Source organism: Chenopodium quinoa, unplaced genomic scaffold (genome assembly GCF_001683475.1).
Source record: "Chenopodium quinoa cultivar QQ74 unplaced genomic scaffold, ASM168347v1, whole genome shotgun sequence".
Lineage (NCBI taxonomy): Eukaryota > Viridiplantae > Streptophyta > Magnoliopsida > Caryophyllales > Amaranthaceae > Chenopodium > Chenopodium quinoa.
In genome coordinates this window covers 5,864,062-5,890,440 of record NW_018742951.1, presented here as the reverse complement: position 1 = coordinate 5,890,440, position 26,379 = coordinate 5,864,062, and the positions used below count along the sequence as shown (strand labels likewise).

At 35.6% G+C, this 26,379-nt stretch overlaps 2 protein-coding genes across 2 annotated transcripts; one reads left to right on the top strand and one right to left on the bottom strand.

Moving 5' to 3' along the window:
• The first annotated feature begins 679 nt into the window (after positions 1–679).
• Positions 680–25,623, top strand: LOC110728569 (nuclear intron maturase 1, mitochondrial-like). Its single transcript, XM_021908207.1, is given in 8 exon segments — positions 680–1,763; positions 1,765–2,948; positions 3,079–3,290; positions 4,515–4,629; positions 4,717–4,769; positions 22,481–23,393; positions 23,518–23,572; positions 24,950–25,623. Coding segments are annotated over 2 exon segments (2,073 nt in total). The 5' UTR covers positions 680–713; the 3' UTR covers positions 2,788–2,948; positions 3,079–3,290; positions 4,515–4,629; positions 4,717–4,769; positions 22,481–23,393; positions 23,518–23,572; positions 24,950–25,623.
• On the bottom strand, positions 17,823–18,672 carry LOC110728649. The gene is made up of 2 exons (XM_021908292.1): positions 18,580–18,672; positions 17,823–18,239 (listed from the first exon to the last, which is right to left on the bottom strand). The coding sequence occupies exons 1-2, from the start codon at positions 18,670–18,672 to the stop codon at positions 17,823–17,825; spliced, it is 510 nt and encodes a 169-aa protein (XP_021763984.1).
• Positions 25,624–26,379: the final 756 nt, after the last annotated feature.

Genomic DNA, 26,379 nt, shown 5'->3' with positions numbered 1-26,379 from the left:
ATCAATATAATATAAAACTCATGTTTTTTTTTTGAAAAGAAATTTAAGTACAGAGTTTTTGTTTCATTCAAAAATATTGTTTTTTTTTAAAAAATTATTGATATATTAACATTGTAATTTATAATTAGGTTAAGTAAAAACCGTGCATTGCACGAGACTTAAACTAGTCTTGCTCTAAGCTACTTCTAACTGCTTAGAGAGTACTCCCTCCGTTTTTTTTTATAAGCTAGAGTTGGGATTTTCCACTATTTATATATTACCATTGACTTAATTATTTTACCAATATATAATATATAAATATGATCATATAATATGTTGTTGGATTTGTCATAATGTCTACTTTTATAAATTATTTTTTTCATAATTTTTACTAACCTCTCATTAAAGATATTAATAGTCAAAGTTATGTCTCAGCAAATGTGCAAATCTAACTCTAGCTTATAAAAAAAAAACAGAAGGTGTACTAACTACTTTTAAACAACTAAGGGCCTGTTCTGTTCAGCTTAATTTCAGTTCAGTTCAGTTAAGCTACAATCAATTTAATTCAGTTTCCTTCCTAATTTCCTTCTTTCATAAACACTTCAGTTCAGCTCTATTCAGTACGGCTCAGCTCCAATCACTTTATTTCATTTGTTTTCCCTAAATTGAAACAGACCCAAAGTATATAAACTTTGAATTTTCTTTAACGTTCTATACCTTTGTCCTCTAAGATCATGTCGTTGAGGACTTTCATCAAACACCTTCCGAGCAATCCTCTACTGGTACGCTTCTCATCCCTGCACTCTCTCCCCTATCTTTCTGCACACCCACATCATCAAAATCATCATCTTTCACAACCCCAACAAAATCAGCAAGACCCATATGCACTAATGAAAGAAGACCCAATTCAAATTTGCTCAGAAATCTGGGTAAAATCCTTCTCAACTCCAAAATCAAAGCTTTTCTCTAATCTTACAGGCTTTCTTTCTAAATTTGATATCTGGGTTTTAGCATACCAACGTTCTGTTGCGCATTTCACTGGTTCATTTCCTACCTCAAGCGCCATTCACTCGCAGACATTGCATCATCTTGTATCGCTTCGTAATGCTGTTGTTAAAGGTCAGTTTCAATGGAATATGAAAACTGAATTGTATATTCGTAGTCCAATTGAAAAACCCATTACTGAATTTACCTCTAAAACAACTTTGAAGAAGCTGTTGGGTTCTAGTAACCCACCGTTTCAAGACCGTGTTGTTCAGGAGGCATTGTTGTTGATTCTTGAACCTGTATTTGAGTCTAGATTTTCGTCAAAATCACACGGTTTTCGTCTCGGGCGAAATGCTCACACTGTAATTAGGACTATTAGGAGTAATTTTGCTGGGTATCTTTGGTATTTGACAGGTGATTTGAGTGAGGTTTTAGAGAATGTTGATAAGGGTTTAGTGATGAACTGTGTGGAGGAAGTTGTGAAGGATAAAAGGGTGTTAGGTTTGATTAATTCTTCCTTTAGAGGGACTTCAAAACGTTGTTTCGGGGTTGATGATGGCCGGAAGTGGAAGAGAGGGGCGGGGAAGAGGAAGAAAAAGAGTGATGAAAAACGTAGGAAGGTTTTGAATCCGAATGAGCCAAAACCGGATCCTTATTGGCTTAGAACATTCTATAATTTTGCACCAGAGGAGGCAGCTAAGGTGCCTAATTATGGGCATTGTGGAATTCTTAGTCCTTTGCTTGCCAATGTTTGTTTAAATGAACTTGATCATATGATGGAGGAGAAGATAGTTGAGTTTTTTTAGGCCGTCTATGCTTGACTCGATATGGAAGGATTCAAAGACTGATAGTTGTCATAACCCTGCTTGGCCTGAGTTTGTTCCATCTGGTGGGAAGGAAAAAACAAGAAAAATGGATTATATACGATTTGGTGGTCATTTTTTGATAGGCATACGAGGATCCCGGGAGGATGCTGTGAAGATAAGGGAGGAGTTGATTGACTTCTGCAGTAGCAAACTAGGGATAATGTTGGACTACTCGAAGGTGGAGATTGAGCATGTAAGTAGGGGAATTTTGTTTCTAGACCATGTCATTTGCCATCGTGTAGTATACCCAACATTGCATTACACAGGTACAGGTGGTAAAACTGTTAGTAAAAAGTGTGTAGGAACATTGCTTTCAGTTACTGCTAGCTTGCCACAATGTATTCGCCGATTCAGGCGCCTTAACCTGTTGAAGGGTGAGAAGGATCCAGAGCCATTGCCCTGTACTCCGATGCTTTATTCCAGCCAAGCTCATACAAATTCTCAGATGAATAAGTTCCTTGAAACCATGGCTGATTGGTATAGATATGCTGACAACCGTAAAAAGGTTGTTGGCTTTTGTGCTTATGTGATCCGCAACTCTTTAGCCAAGCTATATGCTGCCAGGTATAAGCTCAAATCTCGTGCCAAGGTATACAAGATAGCTTCCCGAAGCCTCAGTCATCCTTTAAGAGGCAAAGGAAACAATGTGGCATCTGAGTACTCAGATCTTCTGAAGTTGGGTCTTGTTGATGCCATTGAAGGTGTGCAGTTTTCTCACATGTCTTTGATCCCCAACTGTGATTATACTCCATTCCCTCGTGTTTGGGTGCCTGAGCATGAACAAATGTTGCTTGAATACATCAAATTACAAGATCCTAAATTCTTTTCTGAACTACTTAAGTCAATCAAGACTCAAGGTCTAAGTCTACCCCAAAATGAGATATCTGAAATTGTTTGGGACTTTAAGACTCTTGGTGCACGTCGGTTTGACATCGCATCAGAAAAGCATCCTTAAGGGTAGAAATGGTCTATTGGCAATATGGAATCAATTTGTGTGTTCCCTTTATGTTTGTACTACCACACTTGTAAACTTAAAGCATGTGCATATTAGTATAATTATAGAAGGGGAGGCTACAAATACGAAGGTTGCTGAAACAGTTTTGGGTTACGATTGAGGTGAGATGAGAAAAAGATTTTATTCATCTCATCCTTTTTCATTACATATACCAACTTACCAAGGATTCCTTGTTTATGTATAGAACTTTAAAGATCAATGTCTAATCTAGTTTTGCTGGTGATGGTGCAGTGAAGCAATACACCTGTTCTTAATAACACGGTATGTGTTGTCAATGTAGTTATTTTCACCAATCAAACAGCTATGAGAACGTGGATTTCTGAGAGATATTAATGTTAGAGCTGGTGAAGGATGCTTGGTGTTCCAATGTTGGGACTAAGATCTAATTCAATATTACTCTTAACTATCAGATTCAGTGCAGCAGCTCCTATCTGGATTCTATGGTAAATATACTTGATTTTTACTATCTTAGCTTATAATGCCTCTCTTGTGTCACGTGGTCTTTTTCTACTTTCATGACCTGTCATAATTCACTATCTTGCACTGAGCAAGGCTCACCTGTCTATTGAAAGGAATGAGATAGTCTCTTTAGTGGAGAAGGGGTTTGGGAATTCCCTTGAACTAGGTTCCATTAATTATAATGTGAATAGAGGAGGATATGGACTCCAATGGAATAATAATTAAGACTCAATTGCAATTATCTAAGGCTCTTATTCAAATTTAAAAAGTATACATGCCAGACATTTCTCCTATCTTAATGTCGGGTTTGAAAATGAATTCAGATTTCAAAGAAGTATTAGGTTGAAGGGAAGCTTCTTTAGTGGTATTTGATTGGGTATTATAGAATGGAATTGAATGAGTTTAGGAGTGAGCTTGATACTATATCAAACTCACCCCTCAATTTCTTCACTTTATTGCTAGATTCATAGTGCACTTTTTTTAAAAATGAACCATAACATTCCATGCTTTTGTACTTTTGTAGTATGTAGTTTTTTCTTTTTTTAATCTAATTTTGTACTTCATTCTATTCCTTTTTATCAAGTCAACCACTCCCTTCTCTCTATATCGAGTTCTTATCATTGCCACCTTTCAACTTTTCTTGATGCCCTTTAGTGTTTAGAGTGTCCAGTATGAGAGGGTGGAGGGCTTTTTGTATATCCTTCAATTTATAATTTAGAAGAATACCATTAGAGTAGGGAATTAGTGGCAAATCTCATTTGCTACATGAGAAATACTGCAGTTTTATTTTATTTTTCTTTTTTTTTTTTTTTATTTTTTATTTTTTATTTTTTATTTTTTTTTGTTGGTAAAAAAATGCAGCATTTAATAACACAGACTTAAAAAAAATGTTTCTCAAATGCTCTGAATGAAAAATTTCTTAGCATTTGAGTAAAATGCTCCAGTTTTCCTATTACTGCAACATTTGAATTAACTGAAATAGAGAATTTGCTTCCCTCTCTTTCTCACGAAAACCCTAGTTACCGCCTTTGCTCCTCTTTCACTTTCCTGGTTTCCTGCTCTCTCAAATTCGATCCCTTCTTCCCTGAGCTACCTTTTCCTAATCAAGAGATAAGGGATGTTAACTCTCTGTCTTCCCAAACTTCAATTCTATGTTAGTCTGCGTAGAGGCTATAGTAGTGTCTCACGACTGCAATCAAACTACACAGAAAGTGTGAGCTCAAAGTGGTATGGCCATGACAGAAGTCGCAAACACTGGAAGTGGTGTTCTTCCTAATCAAACTATCTACATCAACAATCTCAATGAAAGAATCAAACTCAATGGTATTTCAGTTTTGCCTTAATCTCTTCACTTTTCTCTACTCTTCCGCTTGCTTATGCTTTTAATTCTTCTGTAATGTGTTTTTTCAGAGTTGAAAAAGTTGCTATATGAAGAGTTTTCTCAATTTGGGAAGATAATCGAGGTATTTGTCATGTCACCCTTCTCTTTTATTTCAAAGTTATGATTGTAAGACAACAAGATCTACTTAATGATTTTAGATTTGTGTCATTGGTTAGGGCAGTCTCCTTTTAATTAAAGGAACTTTAACGTGTTTTATAGTGTGTAATAGACCAGGATTTTCAGATCATAAGTTCTATTGAACAAGAAATTTTAAAGATAAAAGCTCTAGTCTTTGATCAATAATGGAAGAAATTTGGATACAAAAGTGATAACTTTAGGCTATCAGTCTCAACTAAACTTCATTCAAAATTCACATAACATGCTACTACTGCTCTATTGGCTATGTATACTTCAGCAATTACAATAACCTAGAATTAATTAGATTTGTCTTCTTCTTCATCAGAGAATTAGCTTGTCCCCTTGTTCAATTGCTTAATGCCATAGTGGGTTATTAATTCATTTTGTCCGCTTTTGCACTGCTGGGCTGCTGGCATTTGGTGACTGCTGCTTGCTCCCTTCCCTTTGGATACTCTTCTCTTTGCCTTTCTTCCTCCTCACGTACACACTTAGTGGTGGTTTGAGTACCCCATGTGAGTCTATCACATCACCTTGCCTGAAAATTCACCTTGTCCTCAAGGTGGAACTTAGAGGAGTGTTGTGTCACGTCCTGCTTGTCTACCCAAATCGCCTCCAAAGTTGGTTCGCCATTAAGGTTGATTGGCAATCCGGCAAAGGTGAATTTCATTTCTTGAGTCTTCGAGTTGGTGGCTACCACTCCTAACTTCTCCTACAATTGAATTCCCAAAACTAGATCATCGTTTGTAGAGGAAAGAAATCTTCCACAATCGTCACACCACCATCAATCTTCACATTCAACCCTACACACACTCCACTTCCTTTGACAATAGCTCCATTTCCTAAAGTCACATAAGAAAGCTCCTCCTTTTTCCACGGGAATTGTCGCTTTTTCCACCACCGTCATAGAGATGAAATTGTGGGTCGCTCATCACCACCACTCCTCGATCTCCGATTTTTCCCTTTAATTTCATCGTTTTGGGTTGGATCCATCCACCATTAAACATAAGTAACTTTTCACTGCGTCCCATCTGCCATAAATCCACCGTCCTCGTCAACAATTTCATCATCTTCCACTGCCAGTTCCTTGCGTGTACACCAATGGCCTATTCCCTGGCGCTCGTGACATCGGAAACATAATCCTTTTGCTCTTCGTTCTTGGAGCTCTAATTCTGTTAAGCGTTTTGTTTCTCCATTCTTCTTACTTAATGTATTGGAGGAAGACCGTCCAGAATTTAGAATTTTTTAAAAGAACGCCTTGCGTTCAACAATTGATGGGCTAGCCTGGCTTGGCACTCTATAAGTCTAAATTAAGCCCAAATCCACTCCTTTACTATTCCCACTTAGTTTGTTAGGAGAATTGACGCAAATCTTGTACCTCCCACTCTGCCCATGTGGATCTGGTTAACCTAATTATTTTCTTCAATCCGCTAATTTCATTGCTCAAGATTATATGGGTTAGCATGCAGAGTTCAGTTTTTATCGATGAATCAAAAGTTATACCGCAAGTGCACGGTGTCTGTTGTTAGCAAAGACTTAGCAAATCCCACGGAAGGACAAGTTCTATTAGTTTTTGCTCAATTATTGTAAACTATTTCAAAATACGAAGAGTGATTTGATTATCAATTAACTAAACTAGGACAATATTGAAATTAAGGTGTTTTCAAATAAATAAAGTTCTAGGGCATAAGTTCGGTCCACCATTTTTATACCAATCCAAGAAATGCAAAACAATTCATTATAAACAAACTAAGTCAAATTGTTAAAGCACTTGTTAATTCTATGTTTGGGAATTAACGCTTACGAATTAACATATGTAGTTCGGTCGCTAACATACTCAAATTCGCCAATTGTAATTAAGCCTTTAAAAATATGATCTTTCCATTCTAATTTTTATTAGCTAATTAACTCATGATATTGGCCAATTACATAAATCAAACAATAAAGCACAAATCAATTGGAATTACTCAAACATAATTCATGAATTTCTAAGGAGGTAGGTAGGATATGAAGCTTATGGATGTGCATTAAAATGAGGTATTTAAGGGATAGAGGAAGATTTTTGTGGATAACTATACGAAATAATCACTTTTGGTTCACGTAGCCGACCCCACTTATAGGATTAAGGCTTTGATTAATTGATTGATAATGCACAAATAATCCAAGTATAAACATGGCTTCCCTCACTTTGCCTTAGAAAATGACTACTCACTCAGAATTGAAATAAACAAGACAAAAGAGATAAATAAACTTGAATGCATGATCAATAAAATAAAAGAAGAAAGATTGAAAAAAAATACCTCTAATAAACTAGGGTTCAATGGAGAAAGAAAACTAAAGAAGCGTTTAATCTAAAATAAAGCATATGAGGAAAAATAAAATCCTTTCTAAGTATTTATATTCTTGCCTAATTCTAAGTCAAAATAATAAATAAGTACATAAGCTATGATTCTATTGGATGATAAGCGATGATGTGGCACAATACTCGACTTGATCATGCCAAACGGCTAAGAAGTGCTGGAGCAACAACGAGCTATAGCTCGTTGCAAGTGAGCTATCGCTCAACATTAAGGTAGAAGCGTCGAGCTTAGCTCGTTGACGAGCAACCAATGCAGCTAATGATGCAAGCTAGCTATAGCTTGCATAGGGCACTGTGCGCGACAGTGATGAGCTAGCAAAGGAGCTAGAGCTGGATTTACAACTCTCAATGTATAAGGCATATCCCTTGGCTTGTCGATGCATCGAAAGCTTAATACGAGCTCGTGCTGGCTATAAAGGCTATGAAATAACTCCAATTCGCTTATAGGGATCTATTGGGACATATATAAGCACAAGGTTAATGAGTTATCGACCTCAAATCAACATCCCTCCATCCAACGATTACTCGAAAATGCTGAATTCTTCTGAGAGCGTCCAAATAGCTATGAAAACTACCGAAAACATTAAGAAAACACAAACGGAGCATAATACAACACGATAATGATAACTTATGCATAAATGACTCTAAACTAGCGACTAAGGACTTATAAGTAACCATAAAAGCAGCAAAAATGTGTCCAACAATCCTATATATATGATTTATCAAATTCCCCCAAGCTAAACCGTTGTCTGTCCCCAAGCAACACTTGACTCAAAACAGACGAACACGTTAAACATGATTTCCAGGAACCAGAATAGGACCGACTCGGTTCTTGAGCAAACAATCAAACCATAGTTATAAAGATCAAAATTTAGCTCAGATACAAATAGAATTACCTTACATCATGATCCACAATTGAAATTGAACTTGACCATAACCCATTTCCCAATCAAGCTAGTCGTCGTTGCACACCTTGCAGAATTTAAACATTTGATGCGGAAAAGGTTAACGTAAAGCAACAAGATATTATGTTCACTCAATTATAAAACACACATGTCCATCAAAAGGACTTTGTAAGCTTGTAATGGGCCTAAGGTGAAAAGGTAGGATAATATTTAGGAAGATGTGAACGAAAAGCTAACTTGGGAAGCATAAATACGAACATGAACATGACCAAATGTAAAAGATCGAAATGGTCTTTGCTATTCCACCCGACCTTGCAAATATCATCAAAAATACTATGGAAGTAAAGATTGAAAACAACTACACATTATCCATGAATTTCTTCTCCTTTCGTTACCTTTTTTTTTTCAATGAACATATAAACAAGCTCTTTTTTCTCTCTCTTTTTTTTTTTCGACTTTCGTTTTTTTCTTTTTTTTTTTTTTTCATAGCAACACTTCTCAACTTTAGATACAACCCCATCAAACTCATTTAACCACGGTTCACATAGACAATAACAAACAACGACACCTCATCAATGAGCTCCCCTAGACTTGGGAATAGTAACCAATGGGGCTATAGAGGCTTGTAATGTGGCTGGATATCAATGAATGGGCAAAGACATTAACATGGGTGAGTAAGAAGAGAACTAATGTATCTAAATATCATCTAAAAGCTACCTAGAGAAAATGGCCTTTTTCATACGCAGCATGCATAAGTGATAATCTAATTACTAATAGATCTCAAACCAAAGTTACTTAAATAACAGATTACATTAGTCACACAAACACAAAGTATGGTGATCTAGCAAGAGAATTGGCTACCTATACTTAGATACGAGACAACCTATCTTACCAATGTCAGGGAATTAGCATTGTATAGCACAAACCGACTGAATTTTGAAATCATAACTAAGGTAAAAGAAACTCAAAAGAATCAAGTTTAAGTATGCGCACGGTTCGAAATCACAAGCATAGAAAGAAGACACATGAATGAAAGGAAAGCGACTAAAACAAAATAACTAAACTTGGAAAGCAATACATTTTTTTTTGGTACGTAACCTCCTGCTCCTAGTGAATGGTATTAACCATACAATAATCATAGGAAAGCAACTAAAACTGCGCTATGAAAGCAGTTAAAGATAGACATCCCTCCCCCAAGTTAAACTAAATGAAACACGATGTCCTCAATGTAAAAATACATAAAGACAAAAGGAAAGGGAAGAAAAAATTGCTCATTGATTAGGAGCTGAAGTGGGAGTAGCATCACCGGTAATAACATGAGGGTCTTCCCAGGAAGCGGTAGTCGGAGCAGCTTCATCTCCTCTAAGTGGTGCATGCTCTTACTTTGGGACCCTCAATGATTCGAATTTCTAGGATGTCTCCTTTCAAAAGGAGGTGAAAGAAGACAAAATAGCTTGTAATGCCTCCTTTATAGTCAAAGAAACAATAGTAGTGGTCAGAGAAGAAGCTCCAGATTGACATTAGTAACATGTGGTGCTTGGGTGCTGATGATCTGAGATTCTGAATGACTAACATCCATATAGTTTGGTGCAAATGTCCATGAATCATCAAGTCTAAATAAGCCTCGACACGAGGGAGGTAAGAGTAGTGTATTTTTCGTTTTCCTTTCAAATCCCCCTTTAGACACCAAACATAACGCGTCTCACTCCCCTTTTTCTCCAACTTAATTCATTCAAAACGTCTCATCGCTTCAATACCCAAAGACTTATGTTTCAAAAACCAGAGTCTTATCATTAGTCGATAGTCAAAAGGACTTGGCAATGCAAACGATAAACCCCCTACAATGGATTTCACTAGACTCATCACGAACATTGAGAAATGAGAGAATCAAGAAACTCCCATAATCGATATGACCATGCTTCTCTAGATCATCACTCACCTTTAATGCACACTTGACTCATGTCTTTCTTAGGATAGAAAGCACCCTTAATTACACGGTGAAGCATACTCATGGTTGGATTTATAATGGATGATGACTTGCTATGACTAGGTTGTTAATCTTCCCTGTAAGTAATTTCAAGCCAAAATTCAATAGCATCAAATAGATCCTCTTTCTTAATCAGTCCATCTTGAAAAATGTCCAAATTGTTCGGGTAAATCACTCCTTTTTGTTTCCAATTAGAAACATCATTCAACCACCGACATCTGTCGTGCCACTCCATCAAGTTGATATGTCATATACAATTTTGGATAAGATTTCAAATTCCCATGGACTTCAAGAGAAGCCAAAAATTCACAAGTCTTTATAGGTGTACTCGAAGCTAAGGAATTTCCTCCCATGAACAAGAAGATAAGGCCCATACAATGCTCCCATGTAAACCCAACTTTCTAGCATCTTTCTTTGAATAGAACAATGTAGGCTTTACAAGATGGGTAAGAATGTTGGCTAGTCGGCGTTCACAGGCGGGGGATTTGGAAAAGAGAGTTGGATTTCAAATTGAGATAGGATTGGGAATCATATTTGTGGAAGGTGACGGTTCAGGGAGTTTGGCAGGAGTTTCTTCTTGGAGATTAACTTGCTTTGTGGTATTGGTTTAGTGGCATTTCGTTTAGCATTAGTTCTGTTGTTAGTAGTCATGATTTAAAATAATCACTAGAACAATTGCAAAACTTTCAAAGCTTCACCGATTAGGGACAAACCAGAAAAGCACAAGAAAATTAATCAAACCAATCCCAACAATGCACAATAAAAATCATCCAAGATGCAATCAAGAATCAATAAGTCAGAAGAACAACCAAGCCAAGGCATAAGAAGTACTAGAAAAATCACAATTCACGAATAGGGTGAAAGGTGTTAGAGTAATTCAATCACAAAACCTATATTCAAGGCAAATCCAACAAGATGTATTAAAATAAACCGATTAAATTTATCCGGCTACTAATCCCCCTTAACAATCGTCAAACAAAGCAAACCACAAGTGTATATGGAATACATGATTAGTGCTCACACACTCTTCGCTCATTTTTGTGGCGGATATAAAATGTACTTGATCTCTCTCCAACCCCTTAAATGTGAACAATGCCCTTCCAAACTCACATGTGTTTAAAAAGACAAGCACTCAACCTAATAGTCGACTTGGAATATGTCAAATCATTCTTTGCATTGATAAACAACTAATTTCACATTCATATAACTTTATGCACAAAGGTGGAAGGTCTTTAAAGCTTGTAATGTAAGGCTAGTGTGAAAGGCAGGATAAATTTGGGAAAATGTGAGAGTTAAGCTATGCTTTAGGAAGCCAAAATCCTATAAATAAAACCAAGTTCAAAAATTAATAATGACCAAAATATCTCCAACACAACTTAACTCTACCCAAATTCACCAAAACAAAATAATTTCCACCAATTTTTTTGTAGCTCACATAGCATCACTCAAAATAATTTATATACAACGAACACTAGAGTGAAACAAACTTTGAATTTCTAATTCACAACCAACTTGATTTTTTAATTTTCTTTTCTTTAGGAAACTTCACTAGAACATTTGAACATAAACTTTGAAACTCACTTTTGTTCTCTCTTTTTTTTTTTTTTTTTTTTTTTTTCCTCCTTGAAGTTCACTTTTTTTCTTCGTTTTTTTTTCAACTTCTTATTTTTTCACACTTTATTTTCAAGATTTTTCAATTTTCGCAAATTCAAACCCATCAAAAATAATCCACAACCCAACAAACTTTTCAAAAACCCACCTACATTGTGCAATAATAAAGCACACTACAAACTCCCTCACCCCACTCACTATTAGCTCTCCTAAGCCAAGCTTGGGACTAGTAATCAATGGGGCTGAAATAGGCTTGTAATCTAGTTAAAACAACAAAAAGGGTAAGACAACAACATGGGTAGTAAGAAGGGAACAAATGTTTCTATGATCGTCTGAATGCTACATTAAAGAGCAAATGTCTTTGTCTTCCTCAATGTACATAATAATGAGTCATACAAACAATACTCAAAGTTAAAAACCAATACTCAACTTAATTGACATACCAGGATACTAATACACACATTTCCTAACTAAATCAACTAGTCAAGCACCAAATCCACAAACAATTTGACAAAGTTGACTCATATTAAGGCATCAAAGCAATTAGACATCAAATTATGGCTAACCTATCCACAATATTCATCATCATATACCAAGAAGCAAAACAATTTCCTAAATTTGTATATGGGGCTCAGGGAAGCATAATTCATCATTCATTGGAACCTATTTTTGGTTTTTTTTTTTTTTTTTTTGTGTTTTTTCTTTTTTCAAAAGCACTAAAAACTGCACTAGAAAGCAATAAAAACTTATCCTAGAAATCAAATAAATAACTAAACTATGCACACCAAAAATGAAATTAAGAGAGAAGAAAGAAGATGAAAGAAAGAAACACAACAAAAGTTTGGCCTGGAGATTTTGGTAGTGGTGGCTTTCTTTCTTTTCTCTCTTTTTTTGATTTTTGGTGTGTTTAGTTTAGGTATTTATTTGTTTTCTAGAATTAGTTTTTATTGCTTTTGAATGCAGTTTTTATTGCTTTTGAAAAAGAAAAAATTCAAAAAAATCAATAAAATAAAAAAGAATCCAAAATACGTTCCAATGAATGATGAATAATGCTTCCCGGTGCCCTACATACAAATTTTTGAAATTGTTTTGATTCTTGGTATATGATGATGGATATTGTGAATAGGTTAGCCATGATTTGATGTTTGATTGCTTTGATGCCTTAATATGAGTTAACTTTGTTCATCTGTTTGTGGATTTGGTGCTTGACTAGTTGATTTGGTTAGGAAATGTGTATATTATTTTCCTGATAAGTCAATGAAGTTAAGTATTGGTTTTTAACTTTGAGTAATGTTTGTATGACTCATTATTATGCACATTGAGGAGGATGAAGACATTTGCTCTTTTAGGTAGCATTCGGTGATTATAGAAACATTTGTTCCCTTATTACTACCCATGTTGTTGCCTTGCTCTTTTTGTTGTTTTAGCTAGATTACAAGCCTATTTTAGCCCTATTGATTACTAGTCCCAAGCTTGGCTTGGGAGAGCTAATAGTGAGTGAGGTGAGGGCAGAGCCAGCTAAGGCCCTGTGCATCCTGGCCCTTAGGGTCCCCGGATGTTTTAAGGCCTCAAAAATTTGGAGCCCAATTACCCAAGATAATAAAATTATTCCTGTATTTGAAGCCCAACGTTTTTGTATTAACTATCCTAGAAAAGTACTCCGTAGAAGTCAATGTGCCTTCTGCTGTTGAATTAACACAATTCTCAAAGAGTTAGGCCTTGTTCTTTTGAGCTTCTGGGCACGAACAAAGCAGGAGTCAGCAGAGTAGAGTAGATTAGTATAGATTAGTAGAGTAGATTCTTGTGATTGTTGTTGTTGTTGTTAAAAATTAACAATTATTATCTTTAAATATTTGTTATTATAAATCAATTATTATTATTATTATTATTAATAATTATTATTATTATCATTATTGTTATTACTATTATTATTACTATTATTACTATTATTATTAAATATTAATTATTATTATAATAATTCAATATTAATTATTATTTTTAAGCACAGCAGAGCACAGAGTCGGACTAAGCAAAGCACAACGGCTCTAAAGAATAGGGCCTTAGATTAATTCACATAATTTAACTTTAGAAATTAAAACCTTCTAAATTCCATACAACCTATAATTTCATCACATACTGTACTTTTTTTTTTTGACAAAAACTGACCACATACTGTTTTTTCTTGTTATACCCAACAGTTTCATTAAACACTTTCACTTTTCATTCTCAAAAATTTATTAGCAACGGTGAAGAATCTAACTCTTTAATTTTTTAAACTTCTACGAAGGTTTTTTTTTTAATTATTATTTTTTTAGGATTGTTTAATACCACCAATGCAAGAAAAATTCTCAATCATCTATTTCAAAAGGGAATGAAATCAGTTACATTATCATACATCATTATATTTATTCCACCATTCTCCAATTCCCTTTGCTTCATTCTTTTGCTTTTGGATATCTGCATGCGAAATTTCTGACCACAATTTTTTTTTTTTTTTTTTTTTTTTTTTTTTTTTTGTAAAATTATGTCCAATTTTTTTGCTATGGTTGAAATTTCTTGCAGAGCTTATCAAGTTATTTGAGTTTTAGTGCTTAATTTGGTAAATAAATGATAATAATTTCTTACATTTGTTTAAAATAGGGCCTAGTGTTTAAGAATAGAGCAGGGCCTCCAAAATGTCTAAGACAGGCCTGGATGAGGGGGTTTGTAGTGTGCGTTATTATTGCACAATGTGGGTGGGTTTTTAAAGTTTGTTTTATTGTGGATTATTTTTGATGGGTTTGAAATTGTGAAAATTGAAAATTCTTGAAAATAATATGTGAAAAAATAAAAGAAGAAATAAAGTGAACTTCAAGAAAGAGGAAAAAAAAAAAAGAGAACAAAAGTGAGTTTCAAAGTTTATGTTCAAATGTTCTAGTGAAGGTTTCCAAAGCAATGTTACAAGGTACGTGATATGATTCGAAACGGGGTAGGAAAACGAATACGCGGAACGCTGCCCTTTGGTGATTCAGGTACGATTATATATATATATATATATATATATATATATATATATATATATATATATATATTGAAATACGAAGAAGTATATAGTCTGTATTTTGAAAAAAATAAAAATACTGCCTTGCCCTTGGATCAATCGTATTCTCGTATCTGATATCTTTTAAAAACCATAAAGGGTAAGTAAAGCTGTAAAAGGGTGGGAGTGTGGGGTCCAATTGTCTATATTTTATTTAAGGTTGTTTTTTTAATTTTTTTTTCTTAATTTTCACTTAATTTATTAATAAAAAAAAGTAGTATCCAATGTTTTGATTTCTCTCTCCTCTCTCCTGTCTCTTATGTCTCTCACCATTTTTGAAGCTTCAACACTCGACCTTTAACCCTAAAAACACATAAGCATAGCCTCATTCTTTGAAATCAGGTCGTCAATTTAACAATCTGGGTCGCGACCACAAGCGATCTGAGTCACGTTTGTACCGCGTTCCGGTATGAACGAATCAAGTCGCAATTCGGGCCTCTGTACCGCGAACCTTGTAACATTGCTCCAAAGAAAATTAGAATTCAAGTTGGTTGTGAATTAGAAATTCAAAGTTTGTTTCACTCTGTTGTTCATTGTATATAAATTATTTTGAGTGATGTTATGTGAGCTACAAAAAATTGGTGGAAATTATTTTGTTTTGGTGAATTTTGGTAGAGTTGAGTTGTGTTGGAGATATTTTGGTCATTATTTATTTTATAAACTTGCTTTTATTTACTAGGATTTTGGCTTCCTAAAGCATAGTTTAACCCTCACATTTTCCCAAATTTATCCTGCCTTTCACCCTAGCCTTTCATTACAAGCTTTGAAGACCTTCTGACCTTTGTGCATAGAGTTATATGAATGTGAAATTAGTTGTTTATCAATGCAAAGAATGATTTGACATATTCATATTAGTGCTTGTCTTTTTAAATACATGTGAGTTTGGAGGGCATTGTTCACATTAAAGGGGTTGGATGGAGAGAGATCGAGTACATTTTATATCCGCACAAGAATGAGTAAAGAGTGTGAGCATTAATCATGAATTCCATATACACTTGTGGTTTGCTTTGTTTGACGATCGTTAGGGAGGATTGGTAGTTGGATAAATTTGATTGGTTCATTTTGATGCATTTTGTTGGATTTGCCTTCAATAAAGGTTTTGTGATTGAATTACATTATACCTTTCACCCTATTCGTGAATTGTGATTTTTCTAGGACTTGTTATGCCTTTGCTTGGTTCTTCTAAATTATTGATTCTTGATTGCATCTTGGATGGTTTTGTTGTGCATTGTTGGAATTCGTTTGATTAATTTTCTTGTGATTTTTTGGTTTGTGTCCCTAATCGGTGAAGCTTTGAAAGTTTTGCAATTGTTCTTGTGATTATTTTCAATCATGACTGCTAACAAGAGAACTAATCCTAAACAAAATGCCACTAAACCAATACCACAAAACAAGCCAATCTCTACGAAGAAACTCCTGCCAAACCCCCTCAAACCGTCACCTTCCCCAAATATGATTCTCACTCCTATCCCCCAACTCAATCTGAAATCCGACTCTTTTTCCCTAATCCCGCCTATGAATGTCGACTAGCCAACATTTTTACCCATCCCGTAAAGCCTACATTGTTCTATTCAAAGAAAGATGCTGGAAAGTTGGGTTTTCATTGGAGGATTGTATGGGCCTTATCTTCTTGTTCACGGGAGAAATTCCTAATATTCGAGTACTCCTATAAAGATTTGTGAATTTTTGGCTTCTTCTCTTGAAGTCAATGGGAATTTGAAATCTTATCCGAAATTGTATGACATATCAACTTAATGGAGTTGCACGACAATGTCGGTGGTTGAATGATGTTTTGGTTGGAAACAAAAAGGAGTGATTCACTCGAACAATTTAACACTTTTCCAAATAGACTGGTTAAAAAAGAGGATCTATTTTATGGTGCTAAATTTTGGCTTGAAATTACTAATAGGGAAGATTGGCAACCTAGTCATAGCTAGTCATCGTCCATTATTAATCCAACCATGAGGATTCTTTATAGTGTAATTAAGGGTGTATTTTATCCTAAAAAAGATACGAGTCTAGTGTGCACTAAAGATCTACTACACTTGTGGTCCTTATTGAGTGATGATCTAGAGAAGCACGGTGACAACTCCAATTGGCATATTTTGCCTCCTTGAAATATTACCTGGCATTCATTACATGCATTGCAAAAGGCACGAGCATCCTTGAATAACGAAGGCCAATAATAACCACATTGAAGCACTAGATAGGTAGTCGCAATAGAACCAAGATGTCCACTAGAATGTAGATTATGGCATTGATGAAGAACTTCATGAGTATCACAATCCGCTACACATTTGCAAAACATCCCATCTACACACTTACGATACAAATATTGATATTCCTAAAAGTGTCGCTTAGCATCATGGTAAAACTTCTTGCGTTGTTGGTAAGTCAAATATGTTGGATGTGAACCACCTACACAAAAATTAGCATAAGAATAAATGATCTTCAGGGAAAGAGTCATCTATAAGGCCATTTGAAGTAGACTTTAATCTCAATCGAGAGAGGTGATTTGCAATGATGTTCTCGGCACCCTTCTTTTATCTCGAATCTCTAAATCAAACTTTTGAAGGAGTAAAATCCATCGAATGAGCCTCGGTTTAGCCTTTCTTGGCCAAAAGATATTTGAGGGCGGCATGGTCGGTGTGAACAATCACTTTCGAACCAATGTGATAAGTTTGAAACTTGTCAATAGCATAAACGATCGCTAATAGCTCCTTCTCAGTGGTAGCATAATTCATCTTAGCTTCATTTAAGGTCTTACTATCATAGTAGATGGCATGTAAAACCTTGTTTTTCCTTTGCTTGAGCACGACTCTCGCAGCATAACACGTGATATCGAATGGTAAATCCTAGGTTGTAAGATCGGAGCAGTTATTAATGCTTCTTTGATCCTGTTAAAAGACTCCATACAAGCATCAGTAAACTCAAATGAGGCATCCTTAAGCAACAATTGAGTGAATGGTTTTGCTATTTTTGAAAAATCTTTTATCAATCGGTAATAGAAACCCGCGTGACCAAGTCATGAATTAAGGAGTCAATCTCAGCATCTCCTTCTATTTAGAAACCTCCAAGGTGAGAACTGCTTCTAATGGATCATCAAGCAACATATGGTCTCTTGTAATCTCATCAATCACATTAATCCTACAAGTATTCTTACGGGACTTCATTGCGTTAGTTAGTTTAAAATTCACTATATCATCACCAATAGACAATGTAAGACAGGCCGACTTGACATCAATAACAACACCTGGAATACATAAGAAAGGTCTATCTAAAATGATCGAGATTTGACTATCCTCCATATCCAAAACTACAAAGTCAACAAGAATGTAAAATTTTCCAACCTGAACGGGGACATCCTCTAAAACCCCCAAAGGGTATTTATAAAGCGATCCACCATTTGCAAAGTTATTTGTGTGATCTAAAGCTCCCATATTCAACCTCTTACAAACAGAAAGAGGCATAACACACTAGCACCTAAGTCACATAAAGATTTATCAATAAATAATGCACCTACGCTTAGGTGGGGATTTATTTTGTAGTATGGCACTACAGTTTGTAGTTTGAGCAACTGTTCCAACACCACCAAAGTCTTTCTTTTTAGTAATCATTTCCTTTAAAAACTTTGCATACATTGGAATTTGAGAGACCAAATCTGGAAAAGGAATGGTTTCCTACCAGATTCTTGACCATAGCCAAGAACTTGCCGAACTGTTGATCTACCTTGGTCTTTTGCATCTGGCGTGGGAATGGTAGCTATGGTTATGAAGGCTTGGATCCTTTTTATCTCTCTTTCTCAGCATCACTTACTTTAATTTTCCCATCCTCTGAGGTGGGAACATCATCCTGTACCTCCTCTATAACATCACTCTTCTTCACAAGAGTTACATCATCAATAGGCATTTATGGCCCTTCATAGCTAACACCACTACGAGTAATAATAGCATTAGCGGTCTCCTTAGGGACGGGTTGTTCCGATAAGTGGTCAAGATGTCTTTGAATATTGGTACTTGTTACTTATGCGAGTTGGTTCCCCGAATGGTTTGTCATGTTTTTCAACTCCTTGTTTACTTCATGGATACCATCATTCTCATTAGGTTAAACATAGTAGGCTCTTGAGTGCTAGCATTGCCTTGAGAAGGTTGTTGTTAAGGTGACCTATTGAATTCAAGAGAAGTGTGATGAGAGGTTCCTTGTTGATTGAGTGGAGGCCTTGTAACAGGTTGAGGATTTTGAACATTGTTGCTTCGATATGAAAAGTAGGGATGATTTCTCCAACCTGGATTATATGTGTTCGAATATGGATCATTTGGTTGCCTTTGTTGAAAGGCATTCACTTGCTCCATTTGATTAGTGTATTGAGAATTTTGAGCACATTGATATCTAAAGTGACCTTATATACCACATAATTCACAGTAAAATTCGTTTGCAGAAGACATAGCATTAATAGATATAAGAGAGGAGTCTTGTGTGCCTGTAATGCATCTATCTTTGCGGAGCAATTTGAGATGTCATGAGTGAATAGGCTTCAACTTCCATCTTCCCTTTCTTAGCTCTAGAGAGGAGAATTAGTTAGATGCAAGATTAGCAAGAAAATCATACCGTTCTTCAATCGTTTTGTCAAGAAAAGAAACACACCACTTGTGCTAAGTTAACAATACATTTGGTCTCGGGTTCTAGTCCGTTATAGAAGATACAAACAGGATTCCACTTCTTAAAGTTCTAATGAGGGCATGAACGTTGAAGATCCAAGAATCTATCTCATGCTTCCCTAAGAGATTCCCCATGTGCCGAATCTTTTCGGTTTTTTCGGGAGGAAAGCACTCTTAAAGGTATGCTTGAAGAGTTTCGAGAAAATCCGAACATCACTTTCAATTGATCTTGAGTGACTCCTTTGTGATGAACAGTGGAGCATAATTGTTGGAATCGCTGCAAGTGATTAGTTGGCTCAGTTAGTAGGATGACCGCTGAATTGATTTTGTTAGACCATACTAATAATGCAGGTTTGATTTCAAAGTTCTCTACAATGTTATACCGTGCCCCAAAAGAATTAGGAGATCTATTATCAGTCATCTCTTGTTGTATATCAGACTGTGTTCTAGGACTCTTCTGCGAGTGAGTGTTTTTCTACTTTCCTTTCCCTTGTTTGAGTCGCCTAAGGGTCTTGTTTAAGTCGGTATCCATAGGGATCAAGTCACCTGTCCATTTTGACATGGGCATAAACAAAAAAAAAAATAAAAAAAAATAAAATAAAATTATACCGCAAGTGCAATGAGACAACTGCACCATAAATTTGATGAATAAAAAGTTATACCGCAAGTGCACGGTGTCTATTGTTAGTAGAGATTTAGCAAATACGAGTCAAATCCCACAAGGCTATTAGTTTTTGCCCAATTATTATTAACTATTTCAAAATACGATAAGTGATTTGATAATCAATTAACTATACTAGAACAATATTGAAAATAAGGTTGTTCTCAAATAAATAAAGGTCTAGGGCATACGTTTGGTCCACCATGCTCATACCAATCCAAGAAATGCAAAACAATTCATTAATTAACAAAGTAGGTCAGATAGTTATAACACTTGTTAATCCTACGATTAGGAGTTAACGCTTACGAATTAACATATGTAGGTCGGCAGCTAACCTGCTCAAATTTGCCAATTGTAATTAAGTCTCTAAAAATATCTTTCAATTCTAATTTTTATTAGCTAAATAATGAACTCATGATATTAGCGAATTACATGAATCAAACAATAAAGTACAAATCAATTGGAATTACTCAAACCCTAATTCATTAATTTCTAAATCCTAAAGCACAAATAAAAGGTATAAACATGACTTAGCCCTAGAAAACGACTACTCACTCATAATTGAAATAAACAAGACAAAAGTGATAAATAAACTTGAAAGCATAATCAATAAAATAAAAGGCGAATGATTGAATAAGTACAATAAACTAGGGTTCAACATTGGAGAAAGAAAACTAAAGAAGCGTTTAATCTAAACTAAAACATAAGAGGAAAAATAAAATCCTCTCAAGTATTTATATTCTTGCCTAATCCTAAGTGAAAATAATAAATGAATACATAAGCTATGATGCTATTGGATGATAAGGGATGACATGGTATGATACTCGACTTGATCACGTCAAACGGCTAAGAAGCGATTGAGCAACACGAGCTCTTTGTGAGTGAGCTATCGCTAAACATTTGCGTGAAGGTAGCAAGGTCGACCTATATCTCGCTGACGAGCAAGCTATAGCTCGCATAGGACATTGGGCACGATAATGATTAGCTAGCGAGCAATAGCTAGCTACTCCTTGGACTTACGACTAAGGCATATCCCTTCGCTTGTCGATGCATCGAAAGCTTAATACGAGCTCGTGCTTGCAATAAAGGCTATGGAACAACTCCAAGTTGCTTTTAGGGATCTAGAGACATATATAAGCACAAGGTCAATGAGTCATTGGCCTGAAATCAACATCCTTCCATCCAACAATTACTCTTTAAATGCTGAATTCTTCCGCAACATCCAAATAGATATGAAAACTACATTAAATATTAAGAAAACAGAAACGGAGCATTATACAGCACGATAATGGTAACTTATGAATAAATGACTCTAAACTAGCGACAAAAAGACCATAAAAGCAGTAAAAATGTGTCCTAGCAATCCAGTTGTCTGGATCTTCCCCCTCAAAAATTGGCATTTCCAGTTTCCTATGCTTCCAACTATCTCCACCTCCATTGCTGCAACCTCCGCTGCCAGCCCACACTCTTTGGCCTTACCCACTCATATTCCCTCTCTTCTTCCCTTCTTATCGGTGTTCTGACTTCGTAGGCTCCATTCACCTGGTTGCACTCCCCTTCAAGGTGGACTAATGGTGGGTTCTGACCGGTCAGCGGCCCCTTAGCCAAGGCCCTCAGTTCCATCTTAAACTTCTCATTATTTTGCCTCTCTAGGGCGGCCTGAGTTTTGTGGTGCTCCCGGAAGCGGTCTATCTAGCCCGCCAACCTCCTGGCATTTTCTTCTTGCGTCTTCCTCTCAGCCTCCATGAGGGTGGTGATTAGCTGCTGTATAGTTTGCTGGGCAGTTTCCATAGCCTTGCTAATGGCTTCAGACACTACCTTACTGAGGGAACTCTCCTGTGTTGCAAGCTTTCCATCAATGGCAGCGAGTTTGGCTTCCAACCCATGTACCTTTTCCTCCAATCCGTCCAGTCGCTGCATCGTGGTGGTCACCATGATCGACCACTCTGATACCAAGTTGTAATAGACTAGGATTTTCAGATTTTCTATTGAACAAGAAATTTTAAAGATAAAAGCTTGAGTCTTTGATTGATAATGGCAGAAGTTTGGATACAAAAGAGATATCTTTAGGCTATGAGTCTCCCATAGCAGCTTGAGGCTACAATTCTCTCAACTAAACTTCATTCAAAATTCACATAACATGCTACTACTGCTCTATTGGCTATTTCACATATATACAGTGTTTTTGTCATTCTCCGCCAAATCTGATGCATTTCATGCTTGTGTGTGTGTTATTCTATTTTCTTTGGCAGCTCCTATGGCTGGGTTGCTGTAAAATATAACCACAGTAGTCAATTTTGTTTATCTTCTTGTTTGGCACTTTTTTTTTTTCCTGATTCTGTGTTTTCAATTGAAGTTCTACTGGTTTATCCCTCTTGTTTCCCCCTTTTTTTTGCAGGCTTAGCATCCAAGTTTATGAACACCGTGATTTGAACCAATTACATTTCCTACCAGGGCTTGATAGCTAGTTGGTATTTGCCATAGGGCCTAAAGCTTAAAGCACGGACACATGTTCTCTGTTTTCTGCTTTAGCATCAGCTTAACTGATTTGAATGGTAACCTATGTTATAGGTAGCAGCAATTCCATCATTCAAGTTTCAACATACCAATCTGAATTGCTTGTCCAGTTTGTCCATCACCACCCTTGATTCCTACTTTTTGGCTTGTAGGATTCTTCCACGCTATCTTCTAAATTCGTGAAAAGCTTAATCTGTTAAAAAAATTTAGCTTTACACATAGCAATTCCATCATTCAAGTTTCGAATTTTATAATGTGGGTTGCTTAGCCTAATGGATTGATTATGTATGTACTTGCTAGCATTGACCAATAAAAAATTTGCTTACACAGGTTACGTTTTTGGAGCTGTATGTTTTTCATATTGTCTACTGGTAGTAGCCTGCATGTCAAATGGGAAGTGGCACAATTAATTGGGGCATATACATGATAATGGTTTGTGGCTGAGAGACTATGAAGTGCTAAGAGATTTTAAATTGATCGTGATAATTTTCACCTTTTAAAATGTAATTAACATCGTTGTTTAATGTCAAAAACCTCTTCTCTTTTCAACGCTTGAGATTTATTGCTCCGAGCTCCAATTATAAAGACATTTGGACAAAGAAATGAAGAATAGCCTAATCCATTGTTCTTGTCAGTCTCTATTGCTCATCCAGACATCATAATATCATTACTTTGTTTGGTGTCCATTTTCGCAGGAAGTTATACTTGTAGACGATCTTTTGGATCATAATTCTCATCCATTTTACTTTGTCTGTTAGACAGTGTTGAGATTTATCTGCTACACCAAGATACAGGTCAAGTGAATAATGATTATCTTGTCATTAATATGTTGAGCATTGATGCTTGTTTTAATTGTCTTATACTTTATAACTTTTCGGGTTGTTGGTATACTTATATTGTGACTATAAAATATAACAGGTCATCTGGCACAATTGTTGGGGTGGGCGGAACATCCTAATGCATACCTTAAAAGGTGACCTATAAACTCTTGCTTCTTTTAATATAATTTATACTTGAAATCTATAAGGTGCTCACAATATCAATAAAGACAGATATGAACATTAGTTTAATGAATTGACTTAAACACATGATCTGTATTGAAAAGTGCCTTGCAACCTGTTAGTCATGTAAGCGGCTTTTAGGAGTATCCTGTGTTCCTTCTGTCCTTTCAAGAATGCATATGATAACCACTGAAGGAGAGCTGACATTGTTGAGTTAATTATTTCAGTTAAAGTCATTACATATGTAAATAATTTGATTGACTCCACTTTCAGAAAAGTCAACTAATGTGTACAAGTCTGCTTAAAACATTACTGTTGGTGCTGCTATATTGATTGCTGGACAGATGGGATTGTTATCTTTATATCTTAACGATGCATATTATCATGCTTTCTGCTTCTTTTGATTATCTGATGAACAAGTTTTCGACTTTGGCAATTTTTTTTTTTTAATTTCTATTTAGAAGTGCCCATATCTTATACTTGTATTATATTTGATTGTTCAATGGTGTCATGCATTATTTGTCCTTCCCCTCATAAAAAAGGGGAAGAATAGTGGAGTTATGTTTACTTAGTAGAACAAGAAGGTAGTTATGAATACTCACAGAACAAAAAGAGTAGAATCATTGAAAAAAGACGAGCTTTGTTCTACCTTTGTTTTCTAATCAGACATATGAGAAGAAGACTAGATTCGTTCACCTATGATTTTTTTGATAATTAATTTGCACCTGTATGTAAACAAAATTAGGGGACTTGTTTAAGGATCCACTCTCTTATAACAAAGGTCTATGTAGAGTTATTTCACTCGCAAAAACAAGTACTTAAAATGCCCAGAATTTTATTTTATTTTATTTTATTTTATTTTATTTATTTATTTTTTTTTTCTGATTTCAGTATGCACGTCAATGCCAATTTTTTTCCCCATATTTGTTGGCTCATGCTATTCTAAGTATATGTGGGTCTGTGGTGCATATACATATTAGATGGGATAACATCATAGCTTAAACGATGACTGTTGATCCCTGATTGATCTAGTTTAATTTTCTTTGATCATTTTGCATACTCTGCAATACATGTATAAATAGCAGTTATTGTGCATTCTATGCAATGGTAAGTTTTTTTTCTTTTAAATTTGACAAAACTAACTTATTAATTCATACGTAGTTTATGGTTAAGCATAAGTCCTTGTGACTTTAGTCAGAATCAACAATGAAAATGAATAACCTAAATTTTGCTTTTTACTTTTACCTTGAATTTGCTGATAACATCCTGCACAAATAGATATAAATCAGCTTGTAGTTTATTTATTGAACGGAGACGATCAGTGTATGTCCAACATTTTGTATTTTCAGGTTTTCAGCCTTGTATCAGTGTTTTTGCTGGGGAGCAACTGTAAGCTATGGCAGCTAGGGATGAGAGTATGGTATATTGCTGGCTTTATTCTGATGTGGCAGTTGGTAGTTTTGTCTGTCGTATTTTCGCTATACCATTAAAGTTTGTTGCTGCATTAGCTTGTTCATTTGTGTATCCATATATGGCTAGGTTCATAAAAAATAGGAATAATGTAGTTTATAACTTTATTAAAGCTATATTATTAAAAAAAATTATAATCTCAAATGTTGCGCTTCAATTGCTCACAAATGCTCCAGCTTTTGGCATGAACTGCAGCATATATGGGCTATTAGGCTATGGTTTTTGGTTTGAACTGCATCAATTAAGCTATCAAATGCTCAGGTTTAACCGTTTAAACTATAACGATTGTGAAAGTCCCAAAATGCTGCCCCGGCTAGTGATGCGGTCTTAAGTTGCAGCACAAACCAAATATTTTGGGAGAATTTTTTTTGAGATGGGGTGGTCAGTTGCAATCTGTGTTAATTTCGCTGTTTTGTATTGATGTAAAGCATAATTACTACTTCGTATGCAATTATCTTCCATTGGTGATTGTTAGCAGATCATATAACTGTATTGATGTAAAGCATAATTATAATGCAATTATCTTCCACAGGTGATTCTTAGCAGAGCATAAATTGTATTGATGTAAAGCATAATTATTATGCAATTATCTTCCACTCGTCTTCTTCTCTACTGTGAGCCCAAATACTTAATCTATGATCCTTGTTGTTAGAGGCTCTCCGAAGACCAGGGTTGACGGCGCCTGAAGCTGGCGAGCACACCTTGGGTTTTGTTGGGAATTGGATGAGGGAGATAGGGTAGAGAGATCAGAGTGTTCTTATTTTTTTAGAGAGAGAATGACTTTCAAGATCCTTTCCTCCTTTATTATGAATCAAACAACACAATAATTCATACTAAACTCTCATATAACAAAAAACTAATGCACTTGATTCATATTAGAAAATAAACTTAGGTTGCGTTTGGAAGCATGAAATTTATTTCAAATGGTGGAATTCAATTTCAATATTTGAAATCGCAGAATTCAATTCCATCATAATGTGTTTGGGAAACTTCAGAATTTCAACTCCAACATTTCAAATTCCAACTTACATTCGGAGGTGTGTGGAATTTGGAGTCAAGGAATTGAATTTTCAGGATAAACTCGATAAGATGATAAATTAGCGTTGGGAAGAAGTTGTAGGCAGCCGGCGATTTGATTTAGTGGAGAGAGAATCGTGGTGGTTATGGTGGTGGTAGCGAAGGAAGAGAGTCGTGTTTGGGACGGTCGTGGAAGAAAGAGAATGAGTTTGGGAGAGGAGAGAGAAAAATATTTCTCTGACTATTTTTGGCTTTAATTTATGAGGTAATTGCCAAATATTGAGCTTCCTCT